We start from the raw sequence: 23,241 nt of genomic DNA, 5'->3' as shown, positions 1-23,241 counted from the left end.
GGTTTTGTGGGGTTTTGGGTTTTTTTTTAAGGAAATCATTAAACATCAAAGCATGTCATTAGCGTGGCAATGGATCTAATTGCAATTGGTTTCCTGCCCCTTCCCATCGCAGCCGCTGCAGCGGGTACCTGAGGATGCACCTGGTCGCAGATGTGTCTGAAGCTGCGTGATTGAGCGAGAAGCTCAGAGGTGCCTTTGACCATTGCAGTGAGGTGTGGTGTTGGGGGAGCTCTTGGAAAATCGCTACCAACATGTGCTGCCAGTTCGGGCGAGGGAATAAACAGGATACCCAGCGGCAGATCAGTAACTCCCAGATAAAAAACAGATTAACAGTATGTGCCATGTCTGAAGCGTTGCTGCTGGGACAAAGCTGCAGGCCCACTGCTTGGACTGTGAGGTTTGATTCACGTGTTGTGAGGAGTTGAGCATGACAGAACAGCCCCTGAGGCGGGGGGCACTGCTCTGCAGCACGACGTGCTGCCCGTTTCCAGGGTCCTGGGGAAGCTGCTCCTATCTCCTTCCCCCCAGTCCCACCAATGCCAGGCGATTTGGGGAAAGGTGGACAGAAAAGGTGATGGGGAGAAGAGAGAGGTGTCATGAGATGCATTAAAAAGAGAATTCCTTTGCCTTTAAATCGTCTGGGTAACGGCTGGCTCGCAGGCAGAAATATTTGGCAGTGGTGAAATTAAAAGTGATAAATTTTCTCGCCAAGCGTTGATCGATAATGGAGGTCTCATCTGTTAATCAATACGACAGTCTGCCTGTTTACTGTGCATATGTCGTTCGCCGCCGCCCTCGCCGTGATGTCAACTGTGCATTCAAAACAACCCGAGTGTGCACGGGCCACATGGCCGCTGGCAAAGGGAGCCATGCCGAAAGAAAAGGGCTTCGGGGCAAGGCGAGGGGGGTGAGTGGGGAACCACATGCTGCCGGTGGAGAGAGCGCACACCCAGGATGCTTTCGGGGACGTGGGTGCTGCCGTTGCTCCCCTCCTTTCACCCACGGCAGGGAGAGGAGCGCGGCGTAAAGGGCCCGGGGGGAAGGTGCCGGAACGGCGAGGGGCTGGGGATCGATAGGGCAGCAGCAACGGCTGCCCCCGCCCGGCACACTGGTGCGGGCGATGCGCAGCCTGCAGTTGCCAAGGCAATGGCTCTCCATTGCCACTCGAAGCTCTCCCAGCCCGGCCGTTGTGAAGCGTGAGCCACGCGGATACAGCAACCTGCTGCAGCAACAGGTCCTCACTGGGCCCCGCCGTCTCCCCCTCCCCACTGCCACACGTCAGTGATGCTGGGGGGACGCTGCGTGCTGGGCACACTGACCAGGCTCGTGCTAAACACGGCGCTTGCTTTTGCCTCCCTCATTTCTGCTTGGGGCAAGGGGAGGGATGCACGTGCCGGCAGAGCCCCCCCAGAGCCCAGTGTGAGCATAGCCAGGGGGCTGGTGGGGACCACCTAGCAGCCCTGCAGAGGGAGGCCCAGCGAGGAGAGGCAAAGGTGGCCGGCGTCTGGCTGGGGGGCGGGCAGAGAGGGGAAGGGGGGTGGTGGTGGGGAGAGGGGGGAGAAAAAATTCCTGGCGAGGCGAAAATAAACAGGGCGAACGGCGGGAGGAGCTGGGCGCGCTCGCTTACATAAGGAAGCACAGTGTGTACCAAAACAGCGGTCCCAAAAAAAGCCGGAGCTGTCAGAACAATGAGTACAGACGAGGGGCATTTTACAGCAGGCGCTGCCGTACAGTTTTATTTACAGTACCTCTTATCAGCGCGGGAACAGCACGCCGCCTGCCAATTTCCAAAGGCCAGGACTGCGTGTTCTTTTCCCTCAAGTAGATGTGTACTCCAGGCGGGGGGAGGTGGGTTTTTTTTTCCTCCCTCCCTTCTCTTTTTTTTTTTCTCATCAGCAAAACAAAAACTGATACGGAGCCAGGATTCCTGTAATGTACACACGCTCGCCCCGAGCCGGGGCAGGAGGAGGAGGAGGAGGAGGAGGGCAGCAATTGAATATGTAAATAGTTCAAGGTTAATTTTACTATGTGAGTCACAGGGAAAAATGTCATCCAACATCTGAGCTTATTATAACAGGGCTCAGGGAAAAAAAAACACCCCACCACACACACACACACACCCCCCACCACGGCTCGATGTTTGTTACTGAAGGGAGCAGGACATATGCGCGAGCAGCACACCCAGAGCCCTGCGTCAGGGCTTCCTCCTCTCCTTCCTGCTCCTTTCTGTGCTTCCAACAACACGCCGAGGACGGGTCGGCCTCTCCACAAGCCGGGAGGGTATTTTTAGCGAGCGCCTCGTATCGCCTACAGTACATAGATACCCGTGGCTGATGTCCCCGGCGGGACGGGACTCTGCGTGCTGCCAAGCCTCAGCCGCGTTTCGGCGCGAGCCCGGCACTTGGCACCCACCTCCCCGCCGTACATTTATATCCGCGAGAGCGAATTTATAGCTCCTGTCTAATAAAGGTCCCCGTGGCAAGAGGCGGGCGAGGAGACGCCTCCTGCCCAGAGCTATCTGCACAGTCATCGCTGCCCCCGGTAAGGTCAGCACTGCCCGGGGACCGCTGTGCCCCGCAGCACAGCCATAACCAGGGGCAGGCCTCAGCTCATTTCATTTCTCCTGTGAGAGATGCAAAGCAACAGCAGCCGGGTGCTGACCAGGATGGGCAGCGCTGCCGGGGGTTAAAGCGTCTCTTGGACGCTTGGGCCTCAAAGGGTTGTGGCGAGCATCCCTCTGAGCTCAGCTCAGCGAGCACGGAGGGGCTGCCAGCTGCCCCCTCCCTCAAGCTGGCTCTGAAGACAGAGCTCATCGAGCTGTAGCTGCTATCACCGCAACGGTACCTCCCAACACCCATTCACTTTAATTACTTTATTGAGGACACAAACAGTCCCTCCAGTTTTAGCACTTGGGATGGTAGGAAGCAGTAAAACATCCCAATCTGGCCACCAGTGCCACTGCCCTGCCCTCAGCACCGGGGCTGCCGCCCTCGGGTCCCCAGCCCTCTCCCCACAGAGGAGGGCAGAGAGGAGCAGAGGCGCAGAGAGGGTCCTCTCCTTCTCCTTCCCAACCCCACACATGCTGCGCTTACCCTCTGCTTTCCAGCACCCACATCCCTGGTGGCCAGAGGAATTTTGCTGGTGTGAGAGGCCAAGAGGCTGTGGGAGAGGACTCTGAAAACACAAACCAGCCCAGGAAAAGAGAAAAAGCAAGGTTGCGAGCATCCTCCGTCAGAGGATGAGGATGGGATGAGGAGGAAGGAAGGAGGAAGATGGGAAATAGGTGATTTCCCATGGCTGAGTGGAGAGGACAAGCTGGTGGCAGCAACGCCCCAGCCCTTCCCCACTACGGCTTCGGCACGATAGGGCATCTATTCCTTTCCCTCCCCCAGCACAGGGCATTGATAAAAATTTGGGATTATCTATTATTAACAGGCTGTAATTGGCGAGAAGGTGTCGGGGGGAGGGGGGGAGGGAAATATGGATTAAAGAAAAAGATTCCCAAGCAAATTTATGCAGTGTCGCCGCTTTACTACCCAATTAATTCAGTAATTTCAAAAACAATTTTATTTATGTTCCATTTACCACATCAAAAGTGCAAAGAGGGAGAAAAAAAAAAACCCCAAGCACCAAACCACAGTGATGCTAAAATAATACCTCAAGGCATCTATTTTTAATCAGTGAAGAAAAAAAAACCAAGAGGGAAAGGGAAAAAAAAAACCCTAGAAGAGCCAAGCCTGGTTTTTCTATACAATCTCTGCTGGGCAGACCACCAACTCAGGGAGAGCGAAGCAGCCGAGCCCTGTGCGAGTGCCTTCCTGGCTGCCGAAAACAGAGCTTGTCAAAAAAAACCCCACCAAATCCATAATGGCCTGAGGCTCCTCTCCAATCTATTTTCTGCTCAGCTGGTTTTAAATGAAGTTATTATGAGTCATTAAAACACCCGCAAGCCTGTGGAAGTCAGCCAATTACAATTTTAAATTTAGCCTGTTCTCTACCCCATTCTCTTGTTTTCTTCTTTTGCCCACATCAAGCTGCTTTTTTGATTTTTATTATTGCTGTTATTATTATTTCCCTTCTCCCCCTGTTTCACCCGAGCGAAACAGACAGCGGCGAACGGCTCTGCGCTAAAATAACACACCGGAGGAACCCAAGAAGGGCCAAAAGCAAGAGGGAGCTGCACAGAGCAGGCTCAGATGTGGGGAGGCAAATGGCTTTGCAGCCTCCTTTCCCAGAGTCTCATCAAAGGGCAATCATCGAACACTGGAAGAAGAGGGAGGCGCAGGCTCAGTGAGGGGGGGACCCCAGACCCCGGCAGCCAAACCCACCGATGCTTTGCCATTGCCCATGGGTGGAAGCAGGGCCCGGAGCACGGCCAGCTCTGGGGGGGGACAACATGCCAGCAGCTCCTCTGGCCGCCCCAGCAGAGGATGGAGCAGGGGCATGGGGGTGGGCAATCTGGGAGCCACTGTTGCCAGTGCCACCATCATCCAACCTTTGCCAGCTGATGCCACCACCTCCCACGTCGCGTGGCGACGGGCAGAGCAGAGGGCACTGTCATATGAAAAATACACATAAATCCAGATTTCTGGCTGGGGAGAGGAAAAAGGCAGGTTCTGAGATGATTTCCCCTGCTCTCCTCTGCCCTACCAGAGCTGCTCTCTCTCTCTCGGTGGGGAAAAAACCGACAAACCCCCATCCAAAGCCCCGGCAGCCCCGCGTGGCGAGCGAGTGAGCGAGCACGGAGCGTACTGCACAGCCCATAAAACTCCAAACAGCCTCCAGACACTCCTGCAATCGTCCTCCATCAAAACACTTTGTCTTGCATACAGAAATGCGGCGGGGCGCCGTGCGGAATACCAAATCAGCCCGTGACGGTGCGGGGAGGCGGCTCCTTGGCAACCGGGGGGGGGCTTCGCAGCCGCGCCGCTCGACAGGAAACAAAATCTGTCAAGCCTGTTGGGCAAATGATAAACATTAGCGGTATTAAAACAACCCCACAACACAAAAGCCGCATAAATGGCTGGCCAGTGGGCAGGGGGGTCGGCGGGGGGAGATGGGGGGTGCCTTGTCCCATTCCTGCCCCCACGAGCCTCAGGAGAGGGGCTCTCCGGCACCACGACCTCGGGGGAAGTTTGGGAAGTTTCCCCCCAGGCAGCAGAACGCTTCGGGGGAGGCGGGTGGGTGGCAATGGCCACGGACGCTTAGCAGCAACAACACGGATCGGACGGGTTCGGTGTGGGGAGCGGCGGGGTGCAAGGAGCCCTGGCACCTCACTCCCAGCCCACCCCTCAGCAGCAGGAGGGGAGTGGGGAGAGGCTGCAGAGGGTGAAAAATAAATGTATTTGATCAGGTAAGCGCCGGGGGGGGGGGGTGGGGGCAGAAAGCAGCTGGCTCTGACCCAGAGGCTGGGTCCAGGAACCCAGCCAAAACAGGAGCTAAAAAGCAAACCATCTTCTTCTGGTCTCAGCTCAGGCTCTCGAGGCAGAGAGGATAGGGAGGGAGGGGGGAGGGGGGAATGAGAGAAATGTATTTTTCATCAGCCAGTGTATAATTTATAAACAGCATTAAACAGTTTTTGTTTTCTTTCTTCCTCTCCCCCGTGTGCGCGGCTTGGCCGGCAGTCAAGCCTGCATTAATTTCTGCTGTGGGTACAGTGTGTTCTTGGATGCACATCTGCGGATGATCATAAACGCGGGAACGCTGGCAGAACATCCAGACCTGCCGGCAGGCCGCTGACATCACCCGGGCCGAGCGCGGGACGCCGGCCAGACGCGGCCGCGGCGCAGCCGGCCCCACGGAGCCATCGCGGGTATGGCCAGGGGCACGGGGCAGAGCCCCCTGCGCACCCCCACCCCCTGCACCACTGCCAAATGCTCTCCCCCATCTCCTGATAACACAGCATGAATGACATGTGTCTGGGTGAAGGGAAGCCGGTGGGGTCGGGGGCTGCCTGTGCGCTGCCCACGAGCACCCCTGTGTGCTGCCGGCGCTGCCCCCCATCCGCAGCCCCGAGCGAAGGAGGGCCACGGCAGCCATCTCTGCAGCAGAGAGGCAAAGCAAGCAGGGGGAAAAGCAGAAGTGTGCTTCTCTCCCTCTGCCAGTGGGGAAATCCAGCTCACAGCTGGTGATTCGGTACCTGTCATCCCAGGACATCCTGCGCCCGACCCCCCTCAGCTGTGGGCAGGATGCTGCCCCGGGACCAAGCTCGCTGTCTCAAACCAGTGTGTGCTTCTCAGTCTTCCCACTGATGAGCTGGGCTGCCCTCCTCGCTTTTCCCTGACAATTCGTTTTCCTGGGAGAGGGGCAAACTCTCACCATCACCTTTAACAGGAGATGTTTGTGAGCAGCCCGCGGGCAGTGCCGGGTAGCACGCAGCCAAAGGCTTTGCACGGCATTAAGGGCTTTATATTTACGCTTGATATTGGAGTGTAAACACTCAGCTGAGTATTTACCTTGCACCTGCAAGGCTGCTGCGATAACACCACCGAGCACCCGCTGTGCCACGGGGCCACCGTCATCCCCCAAGGGCCGGTCCCCAATTTGCCCCTTAATTTGAATGCACCATCACTCATCTCCCATAAATGCCCAGCTGGGGAAGTTTGAGAAGCCAGCCTCAGTTAAACCCAGTATTTTCTGCCTTCCTTATCCAGGGCTGCTGGAAGGGGCGGTGCTGGGGGGGCACAAGCCGTCCCACGGCAATGCCCCTGCCGTGGGCCAACGTCCCAATTAAACCCACGGCCCGTCGGTGCGGGGGCAAAGCTGCCTTGGGAGTGACGCTGCAGCCTGGGCTGGCAGAGGGAGGGAGGGAGGCGGGGGGGAAGGCGAGGGGAAAGGTGCAAAGGTCTCCTGCTTTAATAAATAACAGCGCTGGAATTCGCGGCGGCTGTTTGCGAGCGCAGGGCAGAGCTCTCCCCGCCCCCCGCCCTCGCTCACCGGATTCACACACACACAAAAATAACAATAATCCCGACTCCTGCGCGATGACAGGCTTGGCTCGGCGCTCACTGTACATACTGTACCCACAAAGCTGGCCGCCCGCCAGCCACGGGCTGCGAGCCAAAGCCACCGTAACAAACACGAGCCGCGTGCGCCAGAGCCAGGGGGGATGCAGACACATCCTGGGGACCAGTGTCCTGGCGCTGTGGGAGGACCAGCAGCCTGCACCCCAGTGCTGGGGGGGACCTGCACCCCATGGACCGACATCACGGTGCTAGGGGGAGCTGCGCTCCATGGACTGATATCTCAGTGCTGGGGAAGGACCCTGCACACCCCAGCAGTGCTGCCTGTGGGCACCCTGGGGAGCTGGTACCACTAATAAAAGTGGGGCAGAGGGAACGCAGTCCTGTCTGCTCCCTCAGGTACAGGCAATGAACAGGGGCAATGGGGAAAAGGGAAATACGAATACAGTGTAAATTAGGTAAAAATACACAGAATCCCATAGAATCTAAGAGAGCTTCCTTGTGAAGCCATCTGCAAGCACAGCTTTGGCCACAGTTCCCACCACTCAGAGCCATCTGCCCTCAAAGGAGTGTGGTGAGGACTCTCACTCGTGTTTGGGCACAGGGGCCTGATGGCCACACACACCTTTTCCCACCACACCCTCAGCTGCCTGAGGGGCTGCAGAACTGAGAGGCTCAGCAATCCACACTGACCTGCTCAGCACAAGCCACAGAAACACAGAATCGTGAGGGTTGGAAGGGACCTCAAGAGATCATCCAAGTCCAACCTTCTGTCAAAGTAAGTCCACCTAGAGCATTCCAACCCTTCCCTAGCTATTAACTGAACAGGCTGCATTGTGAGAACCTGCTCATTGGGTTCATTAGACAGAGGACACCTAATTCTGCACCAGTTTTGGTAATGGAGGGGTGGGAGGGGGCACAAAGGGAGCATGGTGCCAGGACACACGCAGGAGCCGGAGCAGAGGTGACGCTCACGCTGTGAGTGGGGCCAGACAACAAGCAGCTGGGTGGTACCTAAGGGTTGTTATTCCCAGCTGCTTAGGCTGGAAAATATTTCCCCAGTTGAGGAATCGAAAACAAACTCCAAAAGAGAAAATAAATAAATAAATCAAGTTACTGGTCGCTAGAGAACAAGCTCACAATGTGCTGTCCTGGGAAGGGTACAGCCAGCTCTGCACGTGGCTCCTCACGATGAGACGCAACTGCAGCCCCTCTGGGTGAGCACGGGAGAGCATTCCTCCACCCTACCCCAACAATTATTCCCCTGTCCCCCTCTGAGCATACCCCGGTCCTGCCCTGAGCATCCCCCCACCAACCCACCTGAGTGAGCCAGTAAGTGCATTCGCAGCCGCAAGCTGTCCAGGAACCGTTTCCCGCACAACTCGCATCCATAAGTCTTCATCCCGCTGTGCAGCTTCCTGGGGAGAAAAGAGAGAGGGGTAGGGGTTAGTCCTGCTGAGTGCACCCATGGAAAGGTTACCACAAATAATAACATCAGGAAGCTTCCCAATATATTGCAGAACCGACACATGGCCTGAGATGGGCTCTGGTTTGGGAAGCCCTGCAGCAAGGGCACAGAGAGGAGGTCCCATGTGAGTCTCCCCAGGACACATGAGATTTGCCTTCTCCTAACAATTGTCATCGTTATTGCACTTGGAAGCTTTGAATAAACCTGATAAACCTGGACTCTGGAGTTAATGCAAAGTATGTGCTGGCAAACGTCTTGCCTGTGCACCAAGGGCTTTTGGAAAAGGGACTGTCATCCAAAATAAAACCCCACCCCATTTATGAGGTTGTTTGTGTGCATTTCTAACCGAATCCCAATTGCCATCCAAATTCAGCACGACACAAATCACAAGCCAAAAACTTAACCACCAGCTCGCAAACAGGAAACGTGCCACTCAGCATTTCCTGGCACCACCAGGCACCAATGAAGCTGCGCCTGGGCGGCCTCGCACAACCTCCTGCCTGCATCATCTGTCCCCCGGCACGCTGAGGGGCTGAGCATCCCCCTGAGGTGCTGAGCACCACTGGGACACCAAAGGGCTGAGCATCCTCCAAGGAGTAGGGCCGGGGCTCAGGTATCGATCCCAGCATGTTCCCCCTTTGCTTTTGCAGCAGAGCCCACGTTATTTCCCTCTCTTTACCATGAAGACATTGATGCTCTGTCTTTGGGCAGCAAACAACCTGCAGCAGGTTGGAGCTCTCTATCAAATGAAATAACCTTTGACAGGCAGCGTTTGCACAGGGCTGGTCAGGAGCCTTGTCCAAGTCTGTAACAACCAACCAACCTCACCTTGCTCCACAAGCCATGGCACTGTCTCCCAAACCCATTCCCCACAGCATGCCAAAGAGCCGGCAGTGCTCTTTTTTCAGTGATGGCCAGCAGCACTGGAAAAGACCCCCCCACGTCCCAGGCGCTTCCAGTCTGCCGTGCTGGCCCCGGCCCGCGAGCCACACCTCGGCTAACGCGAGCCATCCGCCCCAGCAGCACGTGCAAAGTTTCAAAATCAGATGCTGTAAACAGAGAAGTATTTGTATGTGTTTGAGGAGTAACACAGCAAATAGCTGCGTGCCGACCTCTGCTCACGTCCACCATTTATCATCACTCTGCAACAAGAGCAGCGTATTTTTATTGCCTTGTTGCCAAAGACAAAACAGAAACGGTCTTGTCCAGGCTGGACGCTGAGCCCTCCTCCCTCTGCGGCTCCCACGGAAAGGCTCAGCCCCGCAGTGCAGGGACGCAGCTACCGCTCACTTCTGCCTGTGGCCTGCGCTAGGGGCACATTTAGCCTGAGCTTGATTCCCCACCTTGCCTCATTTAAGTTTTACTGGTGTGAATCTGCGCTGAGCCCCAGCAGGATGGGCCCTTCAGCTGCAGAGCCCATCCCACATCCCATCCTGTGGCCCCACTTTGCAGTGATGCCCAGCAGAGCAGAAAGAGAGAGGAAAAGTGCAGGAGTTGGTTACAACTCTCAGCTTTTGCTGCATAATGTAATTATTAATCAGGCTCGTCCTGAATTCACTGTGTCATAGCGGAGGATTAGGAGTCATGCACGAATTCAGGCCAAGAAGGTTTACAATCCAAAGGATTTATCCGCCTTGCAAAAATAAATAAAACACCAGCCTCCTGACAGACTTCTGCTGCCAAGAAGTCAGCTAAATAAGCGACAACCCTCTCGTTCTGCATTTTCAATTTGGGACGTGCCTGTCACACTTACCCGGCTCGGGCTGAGCTCACCCGTGCACCGAACACCGGGTCTAAACCGCTTTCTCAGGGAGAGCGCGGCGGCCCCAGTGCCAACACTTGCCTCTCTGAGGCCCTGATGCCTCCTCACTGAACTAAAGTGGAACTGGTTAATGAGCTTGAGTGAAAAAAACTCCGAGGTTTGTTGCTTTGGGGTTTTTTTGAACTGAGTGTCAAGAAACCGAGCAGAAACCGAAGGACAAGTTTCCTCTCTCTGCAACACCCACACCTACAGAAACAACAGCCAAGCCAACCTCGCTCCCAGCATGGGCGACCCGGGTCAAACTGAGACTACCTTCCCCCTGCCTGCAGTAGTTTATTCCTGTCCCTGTTCATCCACGAGACCAACACCAGCATGGGATGCCAATGTTCTGAGAACAGAGCCTTCTCCAGCCAGGAGAGGGGAGAATGTGGGAACAAGGAGTCCATCGATGTGACGGGTGGCAGGGCTCCCTCCAAACCCGCCTCTGCCATTCCCAGCTCGTGTAACCCCTCATTGTTTTAAGGTGCCGGGGTGCTCGCCGAGTAATTTATTTGCAATATCTCTACCAACAAATTTCAGTGGCAACAAAAGTTTCCCATCCGGCACCTGCTTACAGGGCGATCTTATCGCTCGCCATCTTGCATGGTCTCTTTCAACGAGGTCTTAAAGCGCTTTATCTGCTCCGTTTCCCAGTAGCAAAATATGATTGAAACGTTCTATTTCTGCTCGCTGGATTAAGGAGATGTTGCAAAACTGCACAAAAACCTGGCAGATGTAAGCAAGGTATTACGGCTGCTCGGGCTGTTAAGATCTGAGGGGAAAGATCAATATGTGCTTCTAAAGTTGTGCCTCTAGAAAGGGTGGGGGAGGAGGGGGGGAGTTAAGGGTGTTAAAATACATCAGTGCTCGGCAATGCTGCCCAAACTCGAGTGCAAGAAGATAAACTACACTTCATTATTGCAATCTGATGCTGAAATAATAGTCCGCATTCTCCCTTTCTCCTACAAGGTCCCTATGAGCAAATCAGGTGAGAAGGTGCCTACGGGACAGAGAGCAGTGGCCACTGGAAATGCCTTTTTGGGGGGAAAAAAAGGGTTTTTCCACTGCTTCATGCAACTCTTGAGGTCAGCCAAAGCCTCTAGGTCGTGAAGTATCACCAGAGGACGCTCCGGCACAGAGACTTGCCAAGGTGGTGAGGATGCTCATGGTATCTGGGAGCCAGGACCAACCTTTCCAAGAGAGCCCTGGCATGGGGGTTTGGCGAAGGGTTCTAAACTGAGATGGGGTGATACCCCCACCCCACCCAGCACCGGCAAACAAAAGCTGGGGGGGAGGTTGGGCCCTCGCAAGCTGCCGGTAATTAAAAAGGCCTGTAAATACCCCGCAAGAGGCACTTCAAAGGGACGGCGACTCCAGCGAGACCACGCGGTGTAAAAATTATGAGTGTTCCCCACAGGGTGCTTTGTGTGAAAGGGCCGTTGTCGGTGGCAAACGCTGCTGCCTGCTCCTGGGGGCCCGGCGGAGCATCCCGGAGAGAGGGGGTTGGGTACCGGCACACAGCCGTGGTACCACCACCACCATCAGGGGCCCAGTGCTGGTGCGACCAAACTCCTGCCTTCCTGCCTAGAAACCTGCCTCAACCCCCCCTCTGATATTTTTAAAGAGCTCTAATCGCCTGTCCCCACCCCGATGCCAATTTGGGGAGCGGGGAGAAGACCCTCCCTCCCCTCCAACCAAGACACATGGCTTTTGGCTGTCTGATTACTTTTAAGTGTATATTTTTCCCCTCAAACGGAGTGAATACAATGGTTAGGAAATTTGACAGAAAACTATTCCGAGCCATTTATTGCCTTAATGCGCACCTTTGTCCAACAGGCAGTTTTGACAGGAGCGATAAATTCCAAATTTATGTCAACAGAGCATATGTTGAACACCTCATTTCTGAGCTAAAGCGGCATGCTGCCCCATAAATCACCCTTCTGTTTGAAATGAAAGTAGATTACGGGCCCGTGTTATTGAGCAGTTAGAGCCATAGTCGTATAAATCAGAACTTTTAACTCCAGGCAATCCGTTCTGCAATTAACTAAAGGGCACTTTGTCATCTCCGGGCTGGGGCGCAGCTCGGCAGGGCACACGGCTACCGGGAAAGGCACAAACCCCTCCTTGCCAAGGAAGGTTTTGCTCGGTCGGTACCTGTTGAAGCAGTGACAATGTGCCTCGAGGCAAAGCCTAGAGCAGAGGGCTGCTGCAAGGCAGCCTAGTCTCAGGGGATGCACAGCAGGGGGCTTCAGAGGTTGGCACATCCCTGCCTACATGTCTCCTGACCCGCCTTTCGCTTCAAACCCACCGTGGGAATCGGCAACACAAGCCAAATCACAGAGCCCCAGTCAGTTATGAGCAAAACACAAACACACGTTGGTGCCACGCGAGGTGTCTCATACCGGCACGGGCAGGAACCTGTCCTCGTGCCTTCCGCTCGCAGCTCCTGCTGCAACAGGTCGTGGCCCTCGTCCCGCTGCGTTTCCCAGGGACGCAGAGCCGGGAGGACGCAGCCGGGGCTGGGGAAGGGCTCGGGGGCTGCGGCAGGCGCATGGGCGAGGGGCAGGTTACTGCCCGCGGGAGCAGCAGCACTATAAAAAGCTTCAGACGCTAAGTATTTCCTTTCCTATAAAATATTCATTGCTGTGCGCGAGAGCCAGGGAGCACAAACCTCCAGCGGTTCTAACTTTGTGCCGCAGCAATAACAGAGTTTTATAGGGAGCCTTCTGATTTTATTTATCCCAGGCCGTAACCGCGGTGCTGCCCCATCAGAGGGTCGGTTGCTGCTCCGTACATCCATGAATGCTGGGCAGCCACGCTGGCACCGGCACACTTCACACCCCAGGGCTCCATCCTCCCCTAAAACCCTCCCTGCACCTGATTTCCATCACCTAGGCGAGTCCATGTGGAAATTAGCTCATCCCCTGATCTATTTAATCAAGACAGAGGCTGCAGCGGAGCCACACCATGGTTGGCGGGTGAGAACCACACCATGCACCCACCGATGAGAGCTGTGCACCCACACCCCGGATGGGGAGGGAGGCTTTTCCCCCACAAAGCAATTGTTTATGGGTGCCACTGAAGGCTGGTGCTCCTGCACTGTCACCACTCTGCCCTCATCTCCCAGCCCACTGGATTAAAATAGCAGGGAGAGCTATTAAGGGCACGGAGAAGGGGGGAAGGGAGCCGAGACCTTCCCTTTCGGTTTAATAAATTAAGAAGGGAAAAGAAAAAGAAAACTGCCCTCAAACCACCGCTGCTGCTAAAAATAACAATTAAACCTTACAGGAGCTGGAAATAAAGATTTTAGTATTCCTGAAGTTAAAGAAAACAGCAGGGGGATGGGAGGGGACAGCCATCAACAGAGAGCACTGAAACTCCCTCCCCGTACAGTATTTAACATGAGCTAATTTATGAGCTGAAACCAGTGGCTGCAGGGTGACATCATTTCAGCACGATGCCAGCGCTTCCCCCTTGAAAAAAAAAGCTGAGGAAAGGATCACTCCTGTTTCTCCTCACCTCACAGAAGAAACAAGCAACAAACACCCAAAGCGTGGCTTACGTCTCTCTTCAGATCCTCCCTGCCAACAACAGCTACAGGGTGCTGCAGGAAGGCAGCCACTCTCCAAATACACGCTCTGCCCAGGGCGGCATCTCCCACCACCCGCTCCCAGCAGCCCCCCAGAGCCGTGTGCTTCCAGGACCACAGGCTGGCACAAGGCAAACTGGGCAAACAGGCTGGCAGAAAGATGATTATCATTGCTTTCTGCATTTATTCTAATGCCCTGCTTTCATATCAGTCTTCAGTATCCATCATTGAACTGGATTTCCCAGGCTAGGGGAGCGTTATCCCCACCGGTGCTCCCTTGGTGCATCTCAGACCACCCAAGCAAGGGGGTCCACGGGCTCATGTGGGATAGGACAAGCATGGATGGGAAGCCATAATTCATCTGAAAGGGTTGGCACAGAGAACAGCCCACACGTGGTCACCGCACCACCACCCACAGCAAAAGCTCCAACGCTTCACCCCATCCTCAGCGTGTCAGTGCGCGGGCACCGAGGGGTTAATGCATTATTGGTTAATGCCCTGCTGCTGCCCAAAAATCACCATCTTCTGGCAAATCATCACTCTCACTCCTCGGGCATTTGCTGACAGTGACGTGGGGAGGCACAGGGGAGCCTCATCAGCTGAGGGTGTGTGGGTGAAGGTGACACGGGTGGCAGAGGCCTCAACATTGCTGGGGGGCACAACACGGACACAGACACACTCCCACTCTTAAAAATGATACAGAATCTTGACAAAAAGACAAAGTGACCTCAGCAGCCAGTACATCTGCTGCAGCAGTGGCGCGATTATGCAGATGTTTTGATGCCTAATTCAGAAATAATGAGCGGTTCGTCGACTCCAAGATTACAAATGTATTTGTCATCTGGTCTCCTCAGCAGCACGTGTGCCACCAGGGCACCAGCACAGCCCTGACCCCACGGCACGGCTGCCATACGGCAAGGGGAAGGGTTCGGGGGTGGGCCAGGCACCTCCTCCTGGCACCCCCTGAGAAGAGGGAGCCTGAGGAAAGGGCAAAGTCCGCGGGGAGACAGGAGAGTGGAGATGCCAACAGGATGCTGCAGCAGAGAATATCTTAAACCAGGAGAAGAATTTTAGAGCAGGGGGGATGCTTTTAAAAATTTCCATGCTCTTCCAAGACACAAGAGCAGAGGCGAGGCTCGATGTGCCTGGGAAACAGTGTGGCACCCACGGGGCTGCAACTGGGACGAGCTGGGCTGAGCCTAGAAGCCACTTCCCTGAGCTGAGCTCGCCTTCAGGGAGCAGGAGCAGCCTCACCAGACTGACATCCCTGCCTCCCTTCTCTGATGATTTTACATCAGTGCTACGCTCAGTTCCATTCTGCCAGCAAGTTTTGTACAGCATCCTCTTCTCCCAACCCCGTTTCTCCCCCTGTTGCCTCCTCTTGGGAAGGTGCCTGTACTTCCACAACCACCTCCTGTCCGTGCCAGCTCCTTTGGGTCCCTCGTGTTGGATGAAACAAACCCACAAAGCAGCAGCTCCCATCAGGGAGGCGTGTGCCTCCCAGCCCTTGCCTGGTTACAGAGATGATGGTGCCCCCCTCCCGCTGTGCATCCCCCTCCCCTGCACCAGCCAGGGTGGGAGCTGCAGCCAGGAACGGGCAGAAATCACAGGCAGACTCCGACGAGTGGCCCAGATCCCGAGGAGTTTTATAAGGTAATCAAATATGCAAGAGATTCAACAAACTAATTTCAAGCACACACCTGGGGTCCTCTGATAATGTCGGTTGTGCCTCTACAGTGCAAGGATTAAAATTTCATAGAGTCATGATTTCATCAGTCGCTAAACTACAAAGGATTAATTAACAGCCAGGGAAGAGCTCATGGCTTCGAAACACAGTCTTAAGGAAAATATCTATCTCCGCTCCCCAGATGTCAGCACAGACGAAGAGAGAGCTTTGATGAAAACACTTTCTCATTAGTAGCAACTCCAAAACACTGTGTTTTTGCAGCTCGAATTGAGGGCGCTCGACTCCGACCCGCTGTCGCCCAGCCCCGCGTGTGGCCACGTGCCCTTCCGTGGGGCTGCAGCTCCCCAGGGGCACCCGCACACTCTGCACCCACGGCCTGGGCACTGGCAGAGATGCCTCCGGAGCCCCAAGCTCTCCCCTGTGCAGCGGCACACGCAGGCCCAGACAAGCTCTCACCATGGCTCTTCAGCTCCTGGAGAGCCTCCCACAGCATTCCACCCGGTACCTGTGCCTGGGAAGTTTGGGGAGGAGGCAAGGGCATCGACCTGCTGGAGCCAAGTCCAGAGCTACTCAACCCTTTAAAAGCACATCAGCACATGCTGCAACACGGATTTCTGTCTCTCCCTGTCCCTGCCTCAGGACAGAGGTGAGCCACTATAAAAGCCTTCTGCAGATGAGCAGACCTTACATTTCTTCCCAGGGTGTTCTGCAGGTGTGAAAGACAAGGGATAACACTTGTCTCCACATAAAACCCTGCTGAACACCAAGGCCAAGCCTCTCAAACACAGGCGTCTGTGGCACCAAACGCAGGCGCCGGCTGCCACTTGAGCGGAGAGCGGCAGCAGGTCCCCCCCTTCCCTGGGAAGATGAATTAGGGAGCTGTCAGCGAGGGACAGCCGCAGCAGTTGTGTTGCTGTAAAGGGGCAGTGGAAGTGTCTTTGATTAATGAAACCGTAATACTTGGCAGTTACACAGCCCCTGGTCGGCAGGAAGAGATGCCCTCAGACAGGCTGCAAGCCCCACGCTCCGCGAGCATCCTCGGGAGAGGCTTCTCCCAGCGACGGGCTCGTCCCCTCCTGCCCTCTGCCCAGGTCTGCATCACCTCCTCAGGAGTTCCCAGGGCTGACAAAGAACTAATTATTTCCAATTAGAAGCCGGGAGATGAACATTACGCACCTTGTCAAGCCAGTAAATTAACGTATCTGAACTGCGCTGGGCTTTGCTGAGAGCCCAAAGTGCCCTAGGCAAGGAGGCGGCAGCAAGAGGAGCGACTCGGAGGCACGGCTGGCCTGGCATGGCCACATCTCCAGCAGCATTGGCATCAATAACCAGCACCCAGTCACAGAGCCCCACTGCAGGGTTCCTCAGTGTGCCTGGGCCAGTACTACCGGCAGCAGCAGCAATAGCAGCACCTCCATGCCCCAAGGCAGTCTGTCTCCTCTGCAAATGCAAGAGTGAGAGCCACATGCCAAAACTAGAAGTGCCATGCAGAATACTGGTGTTCCTCCCCACTGCCCTGCACGGTGCCAGTGATGTCTGACAATGGAGACAACCAGGCTCCCCAAGGCACTGCAGACAGTCACCCCGGAGAACAAGGAGCGCTTGCACAGGTTTTCCACTCGAGCTCCCAAGAGGGAGGCACAACATGCTGAGCACTGGTAATTCAGAAGCACGATTTCCTACTGGCAGAAACAAGAGAGGTGCAAGTGGTGTGGGACAGAAGAGAGCCCACTCAGCACAGGGCTGCAGCCCAGGGCTGTCTGTCTGGGGGCAAAACCCCCTATGCAAAACATCTTTTGGGGAGTGAGAAGGTGTCAAAAGAGGCTGCACAGCCCAAGCCTGGGCAGAGCTGCCAGCACCGCCCGGGGCTGCCTGCATGGCATCCGAGTTGGCTTCACTCCTGAAACCGCACCAACATCTGCACAGAGGGGAAGGAGCGGGACGCTGGCTGCCTGAACTCACGCCGCAGATCTGGCATCTCGCAGGCAGCGCCGTGCCCCAGGGCCCTGCCGTGCCCCAGCCCCATGCTGGCGACTGGCAACTCGCTCCTTTATGCCTTTCCTCTCTGCACCAGCGTCAACGCCGGCGCCTGAATAGGAAGAGCGCTGCCTCCAGCTCTCTCTAATTAGTTTTGCCGAGCTTACGACATGTTTTGCTGAGAAATAAATAAATACCTTGTGGGCGAGCCAAGTCCTGAGCGGGACGGGACGCCAGCCCTGACGGCACGCTCTGCTCCCCCGGCCCCGGCCAAAAGTACGTGGCGTCCCGAACCCAGCAGCCCGGGCGTTGCTGAGCCTCCCGGCGCTCCGGGACCTCTCCAAGGAGGCTCGCTCACGAGTAATTAATTTATGAGCAACCTCACCCCGCTCCCCAATGTGCACAACAGGTTCCATGCAAATTCGGGAGCTTTTAAATTATACCGTTAATGAAAGCAAATAAAAGCAGTTAAAAGGCAATTTGCTCAATTGGTGTTAATATTTAAGCACAGCATGTGTAAAATCTAGATCACAGAATCCGTTTTTTCCCCCAAGACAACTTTTGGTCCTGACTTTCCCGTGGAAAGGATCCAGCACATCCAGCGAAAGCTGCACATGGGGTCACAATCCCACATCCCCTCTGCAGCAGCCAGATGAAAGACACATCCTACACTCATCCCAGCAGCTCCCCAGTGCCCGGTGAGCCTGGCAATCCTTCCTCTGCCAAGGGGTGTGACACAACCCCCCACATCCCCTGCGATACCATCTAGCACTAGCAGACACCAGAGCTTCCCAGGGACAGGCAGGAGCTGCTGGACGAAGCCTCCCCCTGTTGCTGGGCAGGAGGATGTTTATGCTTGCCCCGTTTCCTGGCCACGTTCCTGGCTGCAACCAGGGCACGAGCCGTGCAAACCACTCAAGGAGGTGTGTGGGGCTGCACTGGGGCCATCCGGCAGCCGGTGAGGTGCTCCTGGGCACAGCGCTGGTACCGGCATCCCCACATCCTTCACTGCCTCTCAGCAAACCCAGGGGTGTGAGTGAAGTGCGACAGCACCTGTGCCTTGCACATCCCCTGCTCCCAGGTGACTGAATCCCCCACAGCAATCTGGCCACAGGCAGACAGACAAGGTGCTGGCAGTACTCTGGCATGTCCCTGGTTCGCCACGTCACGGCAGCCATGTGTAAAACCAACACCCAAACACGCTGGGAATGCGGTGGCCACCAGGCAAGCAAAAAGCAAGGGGCAATCTCTGTCCAGCCTGAGGTACCGGGTGTCACCCGAGCCACAGCATCCCTGGCTAAGCGTGTCGTGGGGTATCACATGCTCTGCAGGGCTGTGGTGTTGTGCTTGGTGGTGCCCTACGGTGACAGACCCTTCAAGAAACACACTAAGGGGGAGTGCGACATCAAACTACCACAAGCAGTAAAAGCGACCCCCACGCCCCTCATCACACAGGGAGCCGGCCTGTCCGAGGAGAGCAGTTTCACCTTATGCAACACAAAGGCAGGAAAGGCTGCTGAAGCGATGCTGCTGCTCCGCTGCCTTCCAAAGCGCAATTAGGGCCGGCAGAACCCCGGCTAACGCTTTGCCCCTCAATTAAGGCCGACTCTTGGCAATGCCCCGTCCGGCGGGTTATGATGCTCTCGCATAAATTCGCTTTCAAAACAGGAGCCGCCGGTGAAAGAGACCTCGATTTCTAATGGTTGGAAATATTTTGTACACTCTGCTGCTCCCTCTGTACCCCTTTGTCAGGGCCGAGGTCTGCAGGCTAAAGCGGGTACCAAAAGACCATCTGTAGCTCCCGTCTTTACAGAGAAGTTTAAATAGGGGGATGAATGAGCACAGGAATTAATGAATGATAAAGCCGTATGGTCTCAGTCAGCCTCCTACGCCTGTATGTGGTATTCAAACCCTCCCAGCCTTCTGCCACAAAGAGAGGCTTCTAAGCTACAAAAAAAAGAAGAGGAGGGAAAAAAAAACTCGGGGAGGGGGGTGGTGTGCATGCGGGTTTTTAACAACAAACCCAGCAACTCGCCTCAGAGTTCCCACCAGCTATCCCTGCTCCGGTCTGTGGGAAATGCATGTAGGATTGGGGAAAACCCAGTTCGCCCCAGTGCCAGATGCAAAATCTCCTTTGGCAGTGGGAAGGAGAAGTCCCGAAGAGTCAGCTCTGGGGCTTGTCAAGGCCAAAAAAGCGTCGATGCGCCAGGGTTGACCTCCCAGCGAGGGGTTCCACACCAAGGGCGAGGGGGTTTCAGACAAGCTGCCCAGGCCACCATCCCTTGGCCAGCCCCTGGAGCATCCCTTACCCCATCTCTTCCATACAGTCACCCAGAGAAAGCTAACAAACCTTGACCTAGGGGTGTTTTAGGTGAGGGGTTTGGGTTTGGGCACACGCTGAGCACAGGAGCACGTCTGTGATAAAGCAGCTTCATTAAAAAAGAGAAGCCCAAGGCCCAGCACGGGTCTGAGGAACGCCTGCAGAAATGAAACCTGCTCAGTGCCACACACCGGGCTGTCCCTGGGCAGTGAGTGATGCTGACCTACATGCTCAGGCCACCGGGGAGAAGATGCCACAGTCCACGGTGCTGTCAAGCGGGGACCATCCAGGGGCGAGACCCAGGGAAAGGTCGGGCTGCAGATGGAATTGATACCTTTGTGAAAGGAAGGCTCCTACCAACCTGGGCATGCTAACAGGGTAAAACCACGATCAAATGCCTCAAATGTGTTCCACTTGTGTTGCAGGATGGGGGGTTGCTGGGGGTGGGACTGCGCAAGGCTGCGGCGGAGGCAGCGCAGCGCGATTCTGGAATGCCACTCTTATTTTAAGAGCCGTCATGTGTAAAGCATTAGCGTTTTGGAAATTGCATCCTCGAGTTAATTAAATGGACAATCTTTTATACATCAAAAGTGAAGGCAAGCAATTAAAAGCTAGGCAAAAAGACAGTGCTGGGGTGCTACCCATTGGTGCTCGCTCCTCCCTCCCAGTCCAGCACCCAGAGGCACCTCATGCCACACCAGAGCTCGCCCTGAGCTGAGCCATCCTGTGCGTCCCTGCGTCCCTCCCGAAGCGCCCCTGGAAACCCCACGAGCTCAATTGACAGATTTCCTATGTGTGGGGACGTTTACTGGCTCGCCATGGCGTGAAGAGCCACAGCAGTTATCTGTGCTGCAGTAAAACGTCGACCTTCAGTTTTAGGCAGGAGGTAAAGTTCACTATCGATTGGACCCACCGTAAGCCGTTTATAATTACCACTATCTCCAGCTGATCTTGCGAGAGGTCAACAGTTTCACAAAAATCTTGCAAGCCGTGTCTTTTACCTCCCTACTTCATATCTGGGTCAAAAGGTCAATTACTGCTTCTTGCTGACCTGAGATTTCAGAAACAAGGGTATGCTCCCACCTCAACATCCCACAAGCACAGCGGGGGGACACAGTGGGTGCCGACCCTCAGAGCAGAAGAGCACCCAAACCATGGGAGCCTCTGGGCTCTGAAGTCAAGGAGAAGTTTTCTCCACTCTGGGCTGGTCCCAGTTCAGCATTGGGGTTCAGCAGGATGGGAGTCTCCACTGCAAGGGCTTGGGGTATCCCCTGCACAGCAGGATGTATCCGACAGGTCCTTGGCATCGCGTTGGCAACCGCCTGGGCACACGTGGCACAGTGCTCCTAACATGTCAACCCTCACTTGTGTTCAGGAAGCCACTTCCCTTCCTGGACACACAGAGAGTGTATTTAAACTTTGGGCTCTGCTCTCATACCTGCTCCAGGGATATGACACATGGAAGCAAAGCAGAAACCTGCATCAGGGCTGGGAGAAGCCTCAAAGACACACGACGACCCGATCGCTCCTCCCGCAGCCACCCTGTACTCCACATCATCTCATCCCTTGTGTTATTTTATGCCCCAGAAACATGATGCTGTCGAGTGGCTTTGGGCTGTCAGGCAGCACCAGGCTCGGGGAGGCAAAAAAATTCATAGGTGCTGTTGCTCCCCCTCCCTCTCCTGCGAAAGCCGCTGGGATTCGGGAGGCAGCGAGCCCACGAAGCACAGCCTGGGCACGCGGAGCATTGCTCAACAGCTCTGCAGGCAGGTGTCATAAACAAGCAGGCACATGGCAAACATATCGATTTCCCAGAGCTTATCGCGCAGCAACCAGTGCTCAGTTACCAGGCTACTTTAATATGTAATTTACTGCCAGAAAGGAGAGCGGGGCCGAGGGTGGCTGCAATATTTACCGTGGGATGGACGGGGAGGTGGGAGGTGTGCGCCGTGCTGCAGGCGAGCAGGAGGGGAGCCACGGCGTCTCTTGCCTTGAGCTGTCCTTACTGTTTTCCAACTATTAAAAAAACCCCCAGCCCCTCACTGCTGCAAGGGAGTGTTTACACAGATGCTATTAATCTTCTTCTGCAACTGTTTACGCTATGAAAATATAGTCTCAGCTGCCTGGGCTCTCCGTCTCCTTCATTTAAATTCAGATGCTTAATTTCTGTCAAAACAGAGCCCACCGAAATTACCTCCATCCATTTCTGGCGCTCGACTTGCCCTGCCGGCCGAGAGCCCTCCCGGCAATGTGGGGAGGGAAGCGAGGAGGGAGCCCGGAAAAGAAGGAGAGCGTCTGCGTTTGAAAGGCTTTTCTCCTCCTACCTGGGACCAACCACAAAGACCTAAAGGCAGCCTGCTCTACCTGTGCCCAGCCTGAGATGACCCTCCTACCCTGCAATGCCCCTCGGGGCAGAGGGGATGCTTGTCCCCATTTGGCCTCTGCAGCCCTGGAGCAAGACCAAGAGGCCACCACCCTCCCGGAGGCACTGGGGCTTCCAGACCATTGCACTGCACATCTGCCTGGACTGACGGACACAAGCCACCATCCATCAGGTGACATCCATTCATCCCTGCATGCATTCGGCCAGCAAGCTGCCCTCCCAGCCTGCCACCCAAGTTTGGGCATGGGAAGGAGCCGTTCCCTCCCTCCCAGCACCTCCAGATGCGACTCTTGGGGGGATCCTGGCAAGGATGGGAGCTTTACACTTTCCAAGCACAAAATGTTCAAAATCCTCTTTATACAGTGCCTCTCAGTAGATCTTTTAGAATTTACAAGATAAATACTGGTAATTTGATTCTTATCTTCTTCAAATCCAATTCTAAGGCAATTCTGTGTAAAGGACGCTAATTATAGCCTGAGGGGAAGGAAAAGGTAACCCATCAGTGGGAACACACTTGAAACGTTTGAAGGGGTATGGGACACTGAAAAGTTAAATAGATTTCAAATCTGCTCTTGCAAGAGCAATAATTTGTTGGGTGAAAACGACTCCCAGCTCCCTCTCCTCAGTCTGTGCTTTTGCTATTGAGTCCGAGCTGTGCCCAGAGTGCTGGTGGCTGGGTTTGCATCCAGCCTGACAGAGCTTTGGCGCTCTGCTCATCTCCTAAAGGCTGCCCTGCCACCTGGGAGCAAGGCTGAGAGGGTCAGAAACACCCAATGCTTAAGGCACAGACATGTTGCTTTTTCCTCCCCTCATTTCCCCCGCATTATTTACTAACAGAAAGGCACAAGTGTATGCCCAACAGAGGAACGTGATCAGCAACACACACTAATGGTGGGAAAATCACTAATCTTTAGCCCAAATATTATCTATTTTGCAAAACACACACCTAAACACAGGTCATTCTGGCCAAGAGACCCCCATGTGCTCCAGTCATCCATCGGCTCTGTATTTGGTGCAAGGAGCATCCCTCTGAGGAGGAGGAGGATGGCAGGGA

At 55.1% G+C, this 23,241-nt stretch overlaps 1 protein-coding gene across 2 annotated transcripts in view; it reads right to left on the bottom strand.

Moving 5' to 3' along the window:
• ZBTB16 (zinc finger and BTB domain containing 16) overlaps positions 1-23,241 on the bottom strand; it is a 57,462-nt gene that overhangs the window by 20,208 nt on the left and 14,013 nt on the right. For both annotated transcript variants that reach the window (XM_062014206.1, XM_062014207.1), the window contains exon 3: positions 8,283-8,380. In XM_062014206.1, the coding sequence (XP_061870190.1) occupies positions 8,283-8,380 (98 nt within the window). The remainder of the gene's footprint in view (positions 1-8,282; positions 8,381-23,241) is intronic.

This window comes from Colius striatus, chromosome 23 (assembly GCF_028858725.1).
Source record: "Colius striatus isolate bColStr4 chromosome 23, bColStr4.1.hap1, whole genome shotgun sequence".
NCBI classification, from domain to species: domain Eukaryota; kingdom Metazoa; phylum Chordata; class Aves; order Coliiformes; family Coliidae; genus Colius; species Colius striatus.
Note: the sequence above shows the minus strand (reverse complement) of the source record. Positions and strands in the feature narration are given on the sequence as shown.